This window comes from Carcharhinus amblyrhynchos, chromosome 4, assembly GCF_965287045.1.
Source record: "Carcharhinus amblyrhynchos chromosome 4, sCarAmb.v2.hapA, whole genome shotgun sequence".
Classification (NCBI taxonomy): Eukaryota; Metazoa; Chordata; class Chondrichthyes; order Carcharhiniformes; family Carcharhinidae; genus Carcharhinus; species Carcharhinus amblyrhynchos.
Genome location: NC_137327.1, coordinates 134,456,615 through 134,475,119, shown reverse-complemented (window position 1 = coordinate 134,475,119; position 18,505 = coordinate 134,456,615). Strand labels below are relative to the sequence as shown.

General features: G+C 43.9%; 1 protein-coding gene across 1 annotated transcript in view; it reads left to right on the top strand.

The window, feature by feature from the left end:
• Nucleotides 1-292: 292 nt before the first annotated feature.
• Nucleotides 293-18,505, top strand: part of LOC145342382 (neurite extension and migration factor-like) — a 29,804-nt gene continuing 11,591 nt past the window's right edge. The window contains exons 1-3 of the mRNA XM_080187915.1: nt 293-354; nt 8,244-8,367; nt 15,188-15,341. Of these exons, the coding sequence (XP_080044041.1) occupies nt 15,329-15,341 (13 nt within the window). The 5' untranslated portion in view covers nt 293-354; nt 8,244-8,367; nt 15,188-15,328. The remainder of the gene's footprint in view (nt 355-8,243; nt 8,368-15,187; nt 15,342-18,505) is intronic.

Genomic DNA, 18,505 nt, shown 5'->3' with positions numbered 1-18,505 from the left:
CTATATTGGTCATGCTATATTGTCCCTCAGTGTCAGGGGGATTAGCAGAATAAACTTATGGGGTTACAGGATAGGCCTGGATGGGATTGTTATTGGTGCAGACTTCCTTCTGCACTGTAGGGATTCTATGATTCAGTGAACTGCTGGAATGCATCCAGTATAAGTCAGGAACCTGAGGCCAATTGTGGTATTCTTAAACCCACCCAGCTGAGAAATGCGACCTTGGCATAGCTGGAGACGGAATCTAATCCTGGACAATCAGCTACTTACTGAGCCAATCTACTGAGCCATTGGGAAAGCTGTGATATGAAGCTGCACAATGCCAGACTGTTGTTCTATTCCTTTACACGCAAGGTACAATTTGAGGCCCTCGTGCGTCAGCCAAGTCTCGCACACAACATAGCTGATGATGAGGAATGGCAGGCGATTGTTCCAGTTTGTGCTGACACCCTGCTGATGGCCAAGGTCCTTGAAAAACTTTAACTTACAGATCTCCAGTTTGCATTTTCTATATTTTAAAAGCATGTGGGGATACTTGTCCTTCTTGAAACACCACTGTCCATTTGGTGAAGGTGCCCCCTTAATGCTAGTAGCAGGGAGTTTGACCCAGCAATAGCTGGAGCAATTTGTCACTCAGAGGGGAGCTTGGCAGTCCCTAAGTGTTATTCATTAAGGTGGTGGAGGTTTCAAGTTTGGGAGACATACCAAAAACACCTTTGTGTGTTGTTGTCCTCAGACGCAGCTGTGGAAGACAGACTGTAGAGGGAATGGATGTTTAAGTTAGTGGATAGACTACTGCCTACTTGGATCGGTGACTGTCAGAAACCTGAAATAAAAGTAAAATGCATCCAAAAGTACAGTTGGTCAAATAGCACCTTGAATGAACTGCCTAGTTAACATTGCAGCTGGGCTATTTGAGTAGACTCCTGATTCTGATACCATTCCTGCCTGTATTGTTCGCTTACCTTTTTTTTTGTTCGGTTGCTAATCAAATTGCTCATGTTTCCAGCATTTTCTGTGTCTATGAAAATAATTAGATGTTTTAAATTATAGTAACCTCTTGACTTTATAATAGGTTCATATAATGATTAGAGTGCCTCATTTGTGTCATCCTAATGCTAAAATACCTCACCTAGCACTGTAGCTTGATAAAAGTATTCAACATCATTGCCCTTGAACACTACACGCATTATATCTTCAATATTTCTCACATCCTGCAATTAAGTAGTGGTAATATACTTGTGAATTTACATCAGTGTGGAATTGAAGGATTAGGCTGTTGGACTGATGCATGAGACCAACCAATCTTTCTGTCAAGTAGCTTGTCTTGAGTTCTGCGCTATTGTACACCCACACACCCTTTATACTTAAGCAATGGGAGTGGCAATCCTGTCACTTTCTCGCTTCTTCTGAAGTTATTTAAGATGAGCTTTTAAAGCTGATATTACACAGCGAGCAGTTACCTTTCAAATGGATAGCACTTTGGCCAAAATGCATTGCAAAGCGGAAGAGCCAAGGCACTTGTCCTTTTTCTCTGGATTTTTAGAGACAAATAAGCACTTCTCTCCATTCTCCACTGCTTCCCTTCCTTTTGACACTGATTTGGGAAAACAGAAGCAACAGATTGCACATTCCTTTTTGCATGTTTTTTCAAAAAAAAGCTAAAAGCCCCTCTATGCCATCACACAAGCATACTAACGGCCCTGAGTGGTTTGAGATGACCAGGCAGTTCCAAATATTGGCTGCAGATTGCAAGTTCCAGAAAAACTGGGGTATTTGTGATTTGAAACATAAACTTGCAAGCTTGTATTTCATCATGCTGAAAAAGGACAACAAAACTCAGTAAACTTGATGCCGTTCACATAGATCACTTCCCCCAAGCAACCTTGTATAGGGCACAATTTCCAAGATTGCAGGTCATACAAGATTTGGAAGCGTTGTGAACTCTGAGCTGGATACTGTAGAACTTCAAATGGACTTAGCATCATAGAAACCAACAGCGCAGAAGGAGGCTATTCGGCCGATCGAGTCTGCACTGACCACAATCCCACCCAGGCCCTCTCCCCGTAACCCCATGCATTACCCTACCTAATCTCCCTGACACTAAGGGGCAATTTAGCATGGCCAATCCACCTAACCTTTGGACTGTGGGCTAAAACCACAGCACCTGGAAGAAACGCAGGGTGACACGGGGAGAACATGCAAACTCCACACAGACATTGACCCAAGCAGGAATCAAACCCGGGTCCCTGACGCTGTGAGGCAGCCGTGCTAGCCACTTTGCCGCCCTGTATAGATTATCATAGCAGGTTTGTGGTATGAACGGACAAGTGGCAGATAAAATTTAACACGGAGAAGTGTGAAATATTTCATCTTGATAGGAAGAACATGGAGAGACGATATAAAATGAAGGGTGCAATTCTAAAGAGGGTGCAGAAATAGCAGGATCTGGGTGTATATGTGCATAAGATGGTGGCATAGTGGTAATGTCACTGGGCTGGTCATCCATTGGCCCAGCCTCATGTTCTGAGGACACGTGTTAAAATCCCACTACGGCAACTTGTGGAATTTAAATTAAGTTAATAAATATCTGGAATATAAACCAATCTCAGTAATGGTGACTTTGAAGCTATTATTGATTGTTGTAAAAACTCATCTGGTTCACTAACCTCTTTTAGGGAAGGAAATCTGCTGTCCTTACCCTGTCTGGCCTACATGTGACTCCAGACCCACAGCCATGTGGTTGACTATTAACTGCCCTTTGAAATGGCCAAGGAGGCCACTTGTTTCAAGGACACTGGGGATGGGCACCAAATGCTGGCCTTGTCAGCAGCACCCCCTGAAAGAATAAAGTAAGTAATTGAAGGTGGCAGGATAGATTAACAGAGCGGTTAATAAAGCATACAACATTCTGGGCTTTATTAATAGGGGCATGAAGTACAAAAGCAAGGAAGGTAAGCTAAACTCGTATTCAACACCTGTTTGGCCTCAATTGGAGTTTTGCACACCATTCTGGGCATCACATCTTAGGAAAGATTTGAAGACATTAGAGAGGATGCAGAAAAGATTCACGAGAATGGTTCCAGACATCAACAACTTCAGTTATGTCAATAGATGGAATCTGGACTGTTAAACCTGGAAGAGAGAAAGTAGAGAGAAGATTTGATAGCAGTTTTTAAAATCAAGAGCGGCCTGGACTAAGTAGGTGAGGAAAAGCTGTTCGTATTGGTGGAAGGATCAAGAACACAAAGGCACAGTTTTAAAAACCTGGCTAAAGGAGCGAAAGAGACATAGGTGATCAGGAAGGCGAATGGGATGCTGGCCTTCATAGCGAGGGGGATTGAATATAAAAGTAGGGAGGTCTTGCTGCGGCTATATAGGGCATTGGTGAGGCCGCAGCTGGAGTACTGTGTGCAGTTTTGGGCGCCGTACTTACGCAAGGATATTTTGGCCTTGGAGGGAGTGCAGAGGAGGTTTACTAGGCTGATGCCGGAGTTGAGGGGGTTGAGCTATGAGGAGAGGCTGAATAAACTAGGCTTGTACTCGTTAGAGTTTAGAAGAATGAGGGGAGATCTCATTGAGACGTATAAGATGATGAATGGGATGGATAGGATAGAGGTGGAGAGACTCTTCCCGCTCAGAAAGGATAATAGGACTAGGGGGCACAGCCTCAAGATAAAGGGGGGGTGGTTTAGAACGGAGTTGAGGAGGAACTTCTTCACTCAAAGGGTGGTGAATCTCTGGAATTCTCTGCCCGTTGAAGTGGTGGAGGCTACCTCGCTAAATATTTTTAAGAAGCGGGTTGATGGGTTTTTGATAAGAGAGGGGATTAAGGGTTATGGGGAGAGGGCAGGAATGTGGAACTGAGCCACGACAGATTAGCCATGATCTTACTGAATGGCGGGGCAGGCTCGAAGGGCTAGATGGCCTACTCCTGCTCCTGTTTCTTATGTTCTTATGTTCTTATAAGGAGAACCCTTTTCAATCATTGGAACCTAGAATGCACTTTGGTAAAGGCAGGTTCAGTTGAGGCATTCAAGGGGGATTTGGGTTATTATCTGAAAAGGAGGAATGTGCAGGGCTACGGTGGAATGGCACTGGGTAAACTGCTCCTTTGTGGAGTTGGTGCAGAGGTAATGGATCAAATAGCCTCCTTCTGTGCTGTAACAATTCCGTGATTCTGTGAACCACCTCATTGGACTCCATTTACCTTCTCCATAGTGTAGTGGCAGTATCTAGAAATGCACGGACCAACACATCAAGCTTAGTTTGACAACAAATTGCCCCTCCATTGGTTTCAATCATCAAGAAGGATATGAATGGTATTATCACTGGAACAGCGTCACTTCCAAGTCACGTCCAAGTGCCTTAATTTGGACCTAATCATCATTCTTCCTAATCTGTGGGAAAGCATTCTAGAATTCTATGCTTAACACCATTGTGAGAACATCATTTTCACAAGGTGTGCAACAACTAAAGGGGAAGGGCTTTTCACCACTTTCTCAGGCTATCTAGGTTAGAGGGGTAATGAAAGCATCACCTGCGTCTAAAAGGCATTGTTGTTTTAAAGCTGGACTTCTCTCCCACAGTACCTTTTGGTTCCCTATTTTCGGGACATTAAACTCCTGTCCATGGTGTTCGACGGCAATTTAAAGTCAAAATCCTTTGTACCCTAACCAACGTTGTACTGCTTGGATCAGCAAGGAGGGCCTTGTATGTGAGTAGCTTGGCCATGGATAGTAGGTGATGCATGAGAAATCTAGCTGACTTAAGCAGCAGACAAAAGAGGGATCATACCCATACAAAGGGAGAAAAAAGAAGTAAAGGCTTTATTTCATAAACAGTACTGTTTGCTTGCTGGGAAGTGGCTTTGGTGCATTAATGCAACCTGGCAGGTGCTGGACGAAACTGGTTATGTCAGTGTCTCGTATTGTTTTTGCCAGCGGGCAGATGTGCATCTAATCCCACAGTGTGCACAATGCATGTGTGTTGCCATGTAATGTGAGGTGGATGAGGGCTGAACTTTCCCCCAGGTCACTAGCAGCCTACTTTTAAGAGAGCAGAGCATGTGACTAACATTGAGACATGTAATTGGGATCTGAAACAAGTCTATTTAATCTACCTTCAGAAAGGATCTTGTGAACACAAAGTTTAATCACCGAAGCAGCAGGTCAGATGGCAGGTGAAAGTTAACCCTTTCAACCCTGGGGCGATCTTTTTATTTCCCTGGTGAAGACAGTGTCTCGGCTTGTTTTAAAGCTCCGATGCCTCAGTAGGTGGACATTGGATGGAATTCTTCCAAATCCCCCACACCGGCTTGAATTTACAGTGGGAACTTCTGCTGGTGCAGGAAACCCTGCTAGAGATTGGCTTGCATCTCTTCTGCATCTCACTAATGGGATATAGATGAAGGCACACCCTCACCACCCCCCGTCCCCTCCAATACCAGATTCCCTGTGATGCCGGTGGAAAAACACACCAGCGTGAAACATATTTGGAACGTGCCTGGCATGCAGGTGTCGAGTCTCATCCGATGGATGCCCAGAGCTGCCTGCGGAGTCCAGGATGGATTCAGCCTGCAACCCCAGACCATGGAACACCACAACAGTGGGGCGGGGCATGCATCTGCAGCTTTACCTTCCAGATTAGGCATCCCAGAAAACGTCCATCTTCCAGCCTCAGATTTTTTCCCAGAAGATCCATCTTTGTTCCAAGGATGTCCGTCTTCTGGTCTCAGCATGCTCCTGAAGATCCATCTTAAATTTCAGGAGTTTCACCATCCAAGCAAAAGCTGCGATTTTGGTACAGGAGTGGCTGGTTTGCCAGGTGCTGTAGCATGCGCCTGTAATCCCGCTGCTGGGAGGCTGAGGCTGTTGGATTGCTTGAGGTTAGGAGTTCTGGGCTGTTGTTTTCTATGCCGATCGGGTGTCCACACTAAGATCAGTGGCTAGTTCCAATCAGGACAACAATTTGTCTTCAAGGAAAGGGAAATTCAACCAGAGTTCTTATTAAACTGAGACCCTGCCAGCTGTCTCTCAAGCGAACATAAAGTGTTCTTTTGAAGAAGAGCGGGGGAATTATCTTGGTTAATATTTAACCCTTAACAACATTACTAATGTTATGGTTCAGGTCAAAATCTCAAGTGTTTTGTGATGCCTGCCTGGATCGCAAGTTTTGCATCTTAAATTTGACTAGGATAAGCATGATAGGTTTTACCTCAGGTATGATTCAAATGACCCACTAGGGAGCTTTTATCAAACAAAGTTTAATTAAAGAATATAGTTAAAGTGTAATAAGAATATTAGCAGTAACTGTTATTAATTACAACAAAACAACCACAATAATGTATAACCCTTAACAAATGTATCTAACATGTTCCAATCAAACCAATCCCATAAACAAAACCCTTCCACAGGTTTAACGCAGCAAAGACTAATGTTCGCGTGATACTGGATGATACATTCAAGTTTCCATGGTGGGATTCACCTTTTGGATGAACACTGTAGTTCTCTGGATACACTCAGAACAATTAGAAGTCAGAAAAGCTTCCCAGAATACCAGGGAGAGACTCTGATCAAGCCACCAATAGTAGATTTTCTATTGCAAGAAGGCAAGAAGCCTTGCCTTCAACTAACCAGCAGAACTTCCAAACCCCAGGGGGAGAGAGAGAGACACTGCTTTCAGTCTGATGTCCACGCCCTTCTAAAATGAACACTGCTGTCATCCAACAACAGAAAATGAAACCTTGAATTCCTTAGAAAGGAAAAACAAAACCTGACCAGAACCCGTGACCTTCCTCCTATCAATGCAGGGCCATAAAACAACCCAGACTAAAAAAATAAACAAACCCCATTTAAACCACTGAAGGAGCAAAAGAAAGGGCTCCTACAGACAACTCGGCAGCAGTGAGAGCTGAGTGTGACAGAAAACACAATTTAAACAAAACTCCTGAAGGTACACTAACATCACACAAAAACAAATTTGATTGTTACCATGTTGTTGTTTGTGGGAGCTGCTTGTGCACATGTTGGTTGCTCCATTTCCTACATTACAACAGAGACTACCCTTGAAAAATTAATTTGTAAAGCACGCCCTGTAGGTCTCAAAGGGACACTATATGAAGGGAAGTCTTTTTATCTTCTTTCACTCCAAAATTCTTGACTGTGGAATTCATAGAATCCCTACAGTGCAGACAGAGGCCCTTCTAGTCTGCACCGACCACAATCTCAACCAGACCATATTCCTATGACCCCACGTACTTACCTTGCTAGTCCCTCTGACACTAGGGTCAATTTAGCATGACCAGTCAACCTAATCAGCACATCTTTGGACTGTGGGAGGAAACCGGAGCATCCAGAGGAAACCCACACAGATACAGGGATCATGTGCAAACTCCACACAGTGACCCAAGCCGGAGATTGAACCCAGGTCCCTGGCGCTGTGAGGCAGCAGTGCCAGCCACTGTGCCACCTGTAAATTGGAAGATCTTGGCTCCGATACCTCAGTTAAAAATAGACCATTGTCATCTCCATGTGGGTCCACTAATAAATAGCAACTACTTGGTCAAAGTATGGTATAGTTGCTGCTGCCTGTCAGTCTGTGCTGGAACAGAAACTGGGAAAGTCTCAACAAAAATTTAAAAATTCTCCGGGTTATCCTCGTTATCTCTCCACGTGTAGACATATAAAGGAAAAATTGTAGTGAAGGTCTGCGTGCTCTGAAATGAATGTATGAACCGTTAAAACACTTACCTTTAGAAGAATGTGAAATCGGAAGAACTGAAAAATATTAATCACTAAAAAAAAGAGCACCTGTTCTGTGATTACTGAGTTTGAGCTGCCGATGACAGTGATATCTTCTGAACGGCTACAGCAATGATGTCGATAAATCCATTCATTTCAGAGATCAGTGCATTTTTGAGTTGGTTCATGTCTGCTAGAGATGGAATGATAGTAATTACACCACCATTGTTTTGTAGAACAATGGAGACATTAACCTTGTGCCCCTCTCTACCCTCCATGTGTATATAAATAAATCACTCATAAAAATATTCCCTGCAATGCAAGTAACTATTGTTGCAAGCAAACTAATGGTGAAACGTGTGTCCCTGTAAAGGACAGTAGACAAGCTTGTATTGTTCAACGCAGTAAAATGCTGGATGAGCTGGGGTTTTTTTTTTGTCTGCCGCTACAGTTGTGTAGTGGTTGTACAGTTTAAATAGATTATATTTAATGTACTTGCAGAATGGCTGAGAACAAGTGATTCATGAAATGAAGAATAATGCGCAAAAATTGATGGATGAATAAGAAAAAGACTTGGATGGACAGGACCACAGTATGGCGCAGCTTAACGGGGTCAATCTGCATGGTAAGGAATTAATTACAGCTATAAGATGATTTCGTGATTATTTTTCAAATAGGAATTTGCATTTTTTAATGGATTTAGCCCTTGAAAAATGTCATTCTTTTTGACGAAAACTTAAGCTACAAACAATGTGCCAAATCTAGTTTAACAGATACAAGGTAAGGCTGGGGAAAACAGCCTGCTTCACAGATTATGAAGTAATAACAGATTATAAGGTGCTTTTCCAAAAGGAACTTGTAATAATTTAAAAAAACCCAGTTTGTTTGTAGTGGTTTGCAGAGAAAGAAAATAGCATTAAGATGTGAATTGCACTTTAATGAAGAGGCGCTGACATCAAACCGTTATCATAATAATGAAAATTAAAGCCTTTGGCATTTAGATGTTTGCCTCAAACACCACGATTGTAATTTCCATCATTATTAGATTCAAATGCGTCCGTCTTGTTGTGCTATTTTGATTGAACTTCAATCTGTTAGAAATAATCCTTGGTGCTGATAAGATGGGAGCAGGAGTTCAAATTTCCACTGGCAAAAGGTGAATTGGGAAATTCTGCCAGAAAAGACTAGGGTTTGGAAAGCTTCTGTTTAAGGATGTTAGTTCACTGTGGACCCTTGGTTCAGAACAAGTTGACTACACAGGTTCTTTCACTTGAGGCACTCGCTCACTGAGTTTCTCTTGAGTTTCATGCAAACACTGATTTGGATGTTCAAGAGCATTGGTAAATGTGTGACTAACAACAGTCCCCAACCCCTCCACCCCCCCCACTCATCCCTGCCCATGTTCTTCCTTCATTCCAGCTGGCACATAGGGAACTCACTACCTGATGCATCCACCACCGATTGGAAACTTAACTGGACACATGTGTCCCGCATAAATACCTCGGCTACAAGGACAAGCCAGAGGCAAGTTACTCATCTCTCCAAAGTCTTTTCACCATCTGCAAGGCGCAAGTCAGGAGTGTATTCCCACTTGTCTGAATGAGTGCACTCCAATGACAAGTCCAATGAGACTGAATGCCATGTAGGATAAAACAACCCGCTTGATTGGCATTCCAGCCAGCAGCCTTAACATTCACTCCCTCCACCTCCAGTACACAGTGGCTGCAGTACGTACCATCTACAAGATGCACTGGAGCAGCTTACCAAGGCTTCTTCAACAGCACCTTTCCAAAACTGTGAATCCCACTGATTAAAAGAATAAGGGAGCAAGTACATGGGGGCGCTGCCAATGGCAGTAACTATGTGTGGTACTGGTGTCCTACAATAGTGGATATCTGATCTACCGATACAAATTAGTTTCGGGGAGCAACATTTTTATCCAAGTTTGTTGTTCTAAGTGCTGCTTTCCTGCGTCATTTGCCACCAATCTGACCATCTGTTTGTCACATTTTAAAAACCTTCTGTTTAGACTGTGCTTGCTCAGTACTTCAAGTACCATTTTATTTCTCAGCACATGCTCCTTCCTCGTTTTCCTCCAAGTCACACACCATCTTAACTGGGAAATATATTGTCATTGCTTCACTTGTCATTGGGCCAGAATTTTGGAACTTCCTACCTATTAGCATAATGAGGTACCTTCCTTATATGGACTGCAGTAGGTTGAGAAGGTAGCTCACCACCATCTTCTCAAGGATGATTACAGATGGACAATAAGTATGTTATCCCCAGCGATGCCCATATACATAATCAGATTATAAAAAATACATTTAAGAGAAGCCAAATGCAACCAAATTGCAAGTGATTAAATTAAAGTAAGTTCAGCACTAAATTTTCTGTCAGTTAATTATCCATAAAGCCCATCGCCTATCTGGAGTCATGCAACCCCTTTGTAGAATTGGGAACAATCATATCAACTATTGTGTGCTCCTGCTGTCATTTCCAGCCTTCATGTCATATATGTTGCAACCTTCCTTGTTTTCCTTAATTTCACTAAGGCTGTAACGTTCGGTGATCCTCTGAACTTTTCTGCCTTGCTATTTTCAAATTGCAGATTTGAGTTCTTCTCCCTGTGTCGCAAGAACACATGAAACCGAGTAGGCCATCAGGCCCATCAAGCCTGCCCCGCCTTTCACCAAGCTCGTGGCCGATCCCCTCCGACTCTTTTGCAGTGATGCCTCACCCTAGCTTATTCTTTCAGAACTGGAGTTCCTTGCCTCTCTTGACCTTTCTTCCTCCTCCAGTGCCCAGGCTTTTATAAGATTGCAAAATAATTATGGAGAGAAGAGCCCTTTTTGGTTCATTATAGCTCATTCATCCAGAAGCACCTGTCAATACCCCCATTGAGGCACCCAGGATTGGTACTTCGTAATTCCTATTCCCTGGTTTATTTAATCTCTTTCACTCTCTTTTCAACCTTGTAATGCCTTGCACTTAGCGACCTCGACCCTCCGCATCAGCTTCTCAATGATAAACGATTACATTGCTCCCTGTGCAAATACCATTTGTAGCAAAAACATTTCTTCCTCCATAAGGAAAAATTCTGACTCTATTTTCTCAAGTCACAGAAGAGCGAAGAGTTCCCTGAAGTTTCACACCTTTTGATTGCTCCTCTCATTTTGTCCTCTTTGGTGTCAAGCAAAATACTGATTGCTGTGAACCAGGAGAATGGCTGCAGCTGCTCTCTACGTAAAATTTGATTTCTAAAATCCTCGGATGAAGCAGTAAATCTCAGTGACGGTAAACGGCGTCTGGAATTCTAAGATCCTGTCTGGGTGGCGCTGCTGCTCCCACAGAACCAGGGACCCGGGTTTGATTCCTGGCTTGGGTCACTGTCTGTGCAGAGTCTGCACGTTCTCCCCGTGTCTGCGTGGATTTCCTCTGGGTGCTCTGGTTTTCTCCCAGAGTCCAAAAGACCTGCACTGGCCGTGCTAAATTCTCCATGCTAAATTTAGCACGGCCAACCCACCTAACCAGCACGCCTGTTGCAGACCCTGCACAGACAGTCCCCAAGCCAGGGATCGAACCCGGCTCCCTGGTGCCTTGAGGAAGCAGTACCAATCACTGCACCCAAACAGGCACTGGAGTGTGGCGACTAGGGGATTTTCACAGTAACTTCATTGCAGTGTTAATGTAAGCCTACTTGTGACAGAAATGAATAAACGTTAAATTAAGCGCTGTCAATTGAGGATTGCAGAATTCGAGAAACCTCACTTTGACATTGACGGAAAAGTCCACAATAGAAGCTGTGACAGAATTTGTTTTCAGTTTCTTGTTTAACTTCGCCTGGATCCAGGGCGCTATCAGTGACCTCTTCCCTGAGAATTCTTGCACAGTGCATTGTTTTGCTCATCGCTGCTTTCGTTTCTATAATGCGAGAAATTCATTGTCAAAACTGCGCTATGTTGGCAGACGTCCTTAATTTGATAGAGTATAACAGTCTTTGTTTCTTTGCTTTATTTAGATGATCAAAAACAGTAAAAACATTAGGTGGCCTGCTTTGTTCTAACCTAGAGAAAGAGGGAAAAAAAACCTTTTGGTTTAGGGATAATGAGTGGCTGTCACCAAGTTCCATTAATCCTGTCACGAGTATGATAACATTGCATCCCTGAGTGAGATTTTCTGCTCTTTAGCAAAGGACAAGACTGCTTAGAATTTAGAATGACTGAATTTGCGACAGTTCTTTGCATGGTAGCTGCCACTCAACCACAAATTCACTCAATCATTTCCAGAAATGGTTGAAAAGAACATGGACTTGAATGATTGGAAGAGGCCATTAAATCCAGGCATTGTGAAGCAAGCTGTGACAAGCCTCAACTGCACACAATCGACTCACCTTTTCCCTTTTTGTTCACAAGACCATCCCCATTTAGCTAAGTTACCCAAGCATTAGGAAGACTGCTTCCAGTTTTCTTTCGGTCTTCTTTAGAGGCACGATGAGTACAAGTGGGAAACCAAAATGATGCAAAATGCATAATTCGTTCGTAATGAGTACTGAGGTTTTTCCACATTAATCAGTTCAGATAGTATCACAGCTTCCCTACAGTGTGGAAGAGGCCAATTTAGCCCATCGAGTTTGCACTGACCCTCCAAAAGAGCAGTAAGAAGTCTCACAGCACCAGGTTAAAGTCCAACAGGTTTATTTGGTAGCACAAGCCACTAGCTTTCGGAGCACTGCACCTTCATCAGGTGAGTGGGAGTGCTGTTCACAAACAGGGCATATAAAGACACAAACTCAATTTACAAAATAATGGTTGGAATGCGAGTCTTTACAGGCAATCAAGTCTTGAAGGTACAGACAGTGTGAGTGTAGAGAGGGTGAAGCACGGGTTCAAGAGATGTGTATTGTCTCCAGCCAGGACAGTTAGTGAGATTTTGCAAACCCAGGCAAGTCATAGGGGTTACAGGTAGTGTGACATGAACCCAAGATCCCATTTGGGGCCGTCCTCGTGTGTGGAACTTGGCTATTAGTCCCTGCTCAGTGACTCTGCGTTGTCATATGTTGTGAAGGCTGCCTCGGAGAATGCTTACTTGAAGAATCAGAGGCCGAATGCCCGTGACTGCTGAAGTGTTCCCCAACAGGAAGAGAACACTCTTACTTAGTGATTGTTGAGCGGTGTTCATTCATACATTGTCGTAGTGTCTGCATGGTCTCCCCAATGTACCATGCCTCGGGACATCCTTTCCTGCAGCGTATCAGGTAGACAACATTGGCCGAGTTGCAAGAGTATGTACCGTGTACCTGGTGGATGGTGTTCTCACACGAGATGATGGCATCCATGTTGATGATCTGGCACGTCTTGCAGAGGTTGCTGTGGCAGGGTTGTGTGGTGTTGTGGTCCTTGTTCTCCTGAAGGCTGGGTAGTTTGCTGTGGACAATGGTCTGTTTGAGGTTGTGTGGCTGTTTGAAGGCAAGAAGTGGGAGTGTGGGGATGGCCTCGGCAAGATGTTCATCTTCATCAATGACATGTTGAAGACTCCAGAGGAGATGATGTAGCCTCTCCGCTCTGGAGAAGTACTGGACGACAAAGGGAACTCTGTCCACCGTGTCCTGTGTTTATCTTCTGAGGAGGTTGGTGTGATTTTTCACTGTGTTTGAACAAGACTTCTTCACCGCACAAGACCTTCAACCAATGCTGTACACTAGATACATCGATGACATTTTCTTCCTTTGGACTCATAGTGAGCAATCACTGAGACAACTACATGATGACATCAACAAGTTCCATCCCACTATCAGACTCACCATGGATAACTCTCCGGAATCGGTTGCATTCTTGGACACATGCATCTCCATCAAGGATGATCGCCTCAGCACTTCACTGTACCGCAAGCCCACGGATAACTTCTTGATGCTCCACTTCTCCAGCTTCCACCCGAGGCACGATAAGAAAGCCATTCCCTATGGACAAGCCCTCCATCTACATAGGATCTGCTCAGATGAGAAGGATCACAACTGACAGCTCCAGATGCTGAAAGATGCCCTCATAAGAACCAGGATGTGGTGCTCAAGTCATCGATCGACAGTTCCGATGCACCACAGTGAAAAAACACCGCACAAATCTCCTTAGAAGACAAACACCAAGCATGGCAGAATACCCTTCGTCGTCCCGGAACGGAGAAGCTATGACATCTTTCTCGGAGCCTTCAACATGTCATTGATGAAGACGAACATCTCACCAAGGCCATCCCCACACCCCCACTTCTTGCCTTCCACCAACCGCACAACCTCAAATAGACCATTGTCTGCAGCAAACTACCCAGCCTTCAAGAGAACAGTGACCACGACACCACACAACCCTGCCACAGTGACCTCTGCAAGATGTGCCAGATCATCAATGCTAATGCCATCATCCCATGTGAGAACACCATTCATCAGGCACATGGTACATACAGTTGCAACGTGGCCAGTGTTGTCTACCTGATGCTCTGCATGCAAGGATGCCCTGGGGCATGGTACAATGGGGAGACCATGCAGATACTACGACAACGGATGAATGAACATCGCTCGACAATCACCAAACAAGACTGTTCTCTTCCTGTTGGGGAACACTTCAGTGGTCACGGGCATTCGGCCCCTGATCTTCGGGTAAGCATTCTCCAAGGCGGCCTTCACGACACACGACAGCGCAGAGTTGCTGAGCAGAGACTGATAGCCAAGTTCCACACACATGAGGGTGGCCTCAACTGGGATCTTGGGTTCATGTCACACTATCTGTAACCCCCATGACTTGCCAAATCTCACTAAATGTCCTGGCTGGTGACAATACACATCTCTTTAACCTGTGCTTAACCCACTCTCCGCTCACATTGTCTGTACCTTTAAGCCTTGATTACATGTAAAGACTCTCATTTTGACCATTATTTTATAAATTGAGTTTGTATCTTTATATGCCCTGTTTGTGAACTCCCACTTACCTGATGGAGGAGCAGTGCTCCGAAAGCTAGTGACTGACCAAATAAACCTGTTGGACTTTATCCTGATGTTGTGAGACTCCTTACTATGTTTACCCCGGTCCAACGCCGGCTTCTCCACATCATGGCCTCCAAAAGAGCACCCTACCTCGGCCCAATCCCCATCCTAATGGTGTAACACTGCACGTTGATCATGGCCAATCCACCTAACTTGCAAATCTTTGGACTTGATCATGATGTAGAGAAAATACATGAAGTGAGAAAAGTTGTTGCAATTTTGATTTCTACCCTGTAAATTAGGAGCTTACGCTGATCCTATTGACAGACATTGAGTGGCTTAAGATGTGGCTTTATCTACATATATGCAAAATTAAAGTAAGTGGTGGGGGGGAGAAAGGAATGGCTGGAATATTAATGTAATTCCCTTTTTATTGTTCCTTTGGCCAAACAATGCTTTGATTTTGTTTTTGCAGGAGAACTTTTCTGAAAACTGTTGGTGACAGTGATATAAACAATGCATGTGTACCAGCATGATGCAGGCTCACAATACTTTGGCTAACTTTACAGGGAGAATTTAAACCCAGCCAATATTTCATGTTTGTCGAGCACAGAACATGGAAACAGCAGGTATGTCAATGACTTCATAAATTATTCAATCCCTGTTGCAGACTTTTTTTTTTAATGTGCCAAAACTTTGACATATGTTGCTGTTTCCATGATGTACGTTTTCACAAAAGCCTTAAAAGTGACCTTACTCGAGAAGTCACCATTTAGATAATTTTCTCAATCATTTTGGTTGCTTGCTAATAATGTCTTCCTACGTGGTTAGGTGCATTGATCTGAACAGGCGCCGGACTGTGGCGACTTGGGGAATTTCACAGTAACTTCATTGCAGTGTTAATGTAAGCCTGACTTGTGACTGATAAATAAACTTTACTTATCTATACTTCCGGGCAAGATTCCTGATGAGGCAGACAGATTTCAAATGGTGGAGTCCTCCTCCTGCAGGACCCAACAGGCGGCACAGCGGTTAGCACCGCTGCCTCACAGCGCCAAGGACCTGGGTTCGACTCCCGGCTTGGGTCACTGTCTGTGCGGAGTTTGCACGTTCTCCCCGTGTCTGCGTGGGTATCCTCCAGGCGCACCAGTTTCCTCCCACAGTCTGAAAGACGTGCTGGTTAGGTGCTAAATTCTCCCTCAGTGTACCCGAACAGGCACCAGTGTGTGGCGACTCGGGGATTTTCACAGTAACTTCAATGCAGTGTTAATGTAAGCCTACTTGTGACGCTAATAAATAAACTTTATAACCATCAGGCAGAAAAAGTCTTTATTCAGCGTTATAAACAGTTTCAGTGGTAGATTTCCTGGGTGCCATCACAGGAAGAAAAGGGAACTTACATTTATATTGTGCCTTTCAGGAAATTCCAAAAACTTTATTGCCAATTTTAAAATGCAGTCACTCTCATGGTCCTGACTTTCATCATCAAATTTCTGCACACCTTTAAAAATGATGGGCAGGATTCTGTTATGGGAACCCGGCACTATTTCCGACAGATCCAATATTGGTGGTGGATGGGCAAAAAAACCTGAACTCAGTCAGGCCGTTTGAACCGAGTGCTGAGTTTGGCAGACTCCGTTTTGAGTGCTCTAAGGGCGTTAACCCACAGTGTGGGAGTGATGAATTAATAAGGTAGATGCAAACACTCTTGAATGGTAGATGTACAACTGTCATGATCTGAGGATTTTTAAAAGAAACAGGCTGCAGGTGTCACCGATTTTACAGAAAAAAAACCTGTGCTAGATGGGTTTTATTGACAGGCCATCTGCTGCAGGTTAGTAAAAACAGCGGCATCTGTTTGTGTGTCTGTTCTAGAATTCTTGGTTGATATTTCCCCAAGGGCTATTATTATGGTTGGGAACTCCACAGCGACTGATAACTTCAAAAATAAATTCGAACCTCCAGTTAACAGCTGAAAGAATGACACGATAAGATTTCACATTTTAAGACTTCTCCTGCAGCAAAAGGCTAAAAACACACTTTACTCAACATTATCTTTGTAGGCGACTGATACTTAAAACCACAAAACAAACATCCCCTTTCTTCCAAGAATACTGTTCACAGCTATACTTTACACCGTCCTTTAAGTAGACATTCAAATTACTTGAAATAGGTTTACGGTGACTCTTAGCTTTTGAGGATTTACATTCATTGTTCACTTTTCTTTAACCGAGAACTTTTAATCTCAAAACTGTCTTTCACAGTGAAGATTCTATGAATGGGAGTTTATTTCACTATCAGTTCTGTGTGAGAGCTATATTAGATTGTTAGACGTTTATATTTTTCACCTTCACAAGGCTTCTGAAGTGGCTTCTGGTGGGGAGCGGATTTAAGACCAGGGAGAGATCAGCCAAGAACAGATTGAATGGGGAAGCAGGCTCGAAGGGCTTAATTTGCCCACCTCTGCTCCAAATTCAATATGTTCTATCTTCCTATCTTCTAAGGTCCACCCATGGCAGATACAATATGAGTAGCTATGGAGTTGGCATGGAAAAACTGAGGGGCCACGAGAAGGTTGGCGGAGGGCATGAGTTGGCATTGAGTTGATATGGAGGTATGATGAGCTTGAGGGTGAGTGAGGCTTGTGAGCTAGGATTGAGTATGGGCACAGTGGTTAGCATTGCTCAGGGACCCGGGTTCAATTTCAGCGTTGGGTGACTGCCTGTGTGGGGTTTGCATGTTCTCCCCATGTCTGCGTGGGTCTTCTCCGGATGCTCCGGTTTCTTCCCACGGTCTAAAGATGTGTGGGTTAGGTCGATTTGCCAGGCCTAATTTCCCCTTAGTGTCGGGGGATTAGCAGGATACACAGTTGGGTTATGGAGATTGGGCCTGGGTGGGATAGTTGTCGGTGCAGGCTCGATGGGCCAAATGGCCTCTTTCTCCACTGGAGGGATTCTATAATTCTATGAGTGGGCACTCACCCACCCTATGGCCCTGCTTCCAGGGTTAGCAGGTCCCATTTAATTCAGCACTCACCTCCTCAAAGTGAAAATTGCACAATTCGGAGCAATGAGAAAGGTCTGGTAAGTTGGGAAATTTCAAAATGGGAGAACATATCAGAGAAAATGACCCTTTGTTCTCTCTCCAAACGTTCTCAGACTTCTTATAATAAAATGACAGAAGAGCGAATGCTAAGAGGAAATGTTTTAACAATCTACATTTAAAGAAACCTGTTGGTTGAACTCTAGAGTTTATTTGGAAAACAAACTGGTGAGTTGGCAAGGAAGAGCTTGAAAAGGGATGAATCACTTTGTGGTATAGCTCAGTATATCTGTGAAAATGGTAATGTTATCTCAATGGGAGGTTAGCTTTGGATCATTGCTGATAATATTTGTAAACTTTTGGTTAATCCAGTTTTTTAAAGTAGTAATCTATGCTAATAGCAACCTAAAGGCTGCGCTGGAGTACTGTGTGCAGTTTTGGGCGCTGTACTTACGCAAGGATATTTTGGCCTTGGAGGGAGTGCAGAGGAGGTTTACTAGGCTGATGCCAGAGTTGAGGGGGTTGGGCTATGAGGAGAGGCTGAATAAACTAGGCTTGTACTCGTTAGAGTTTAGAAGAATGAGGGGAGATCTCATTGAGACATATAAGATGATGAATGGGATGGATAGGATAGAGGTGGAGAGACTCTTCCCGCTCAGAAAGGACAGTAGGAGTAGAGGGCACAGTCTCAAGATAAAGGGGGCGCGGTTTAGAACAGAGTTGAGGAAGAACTTCTTCACTCGAAGGGTGG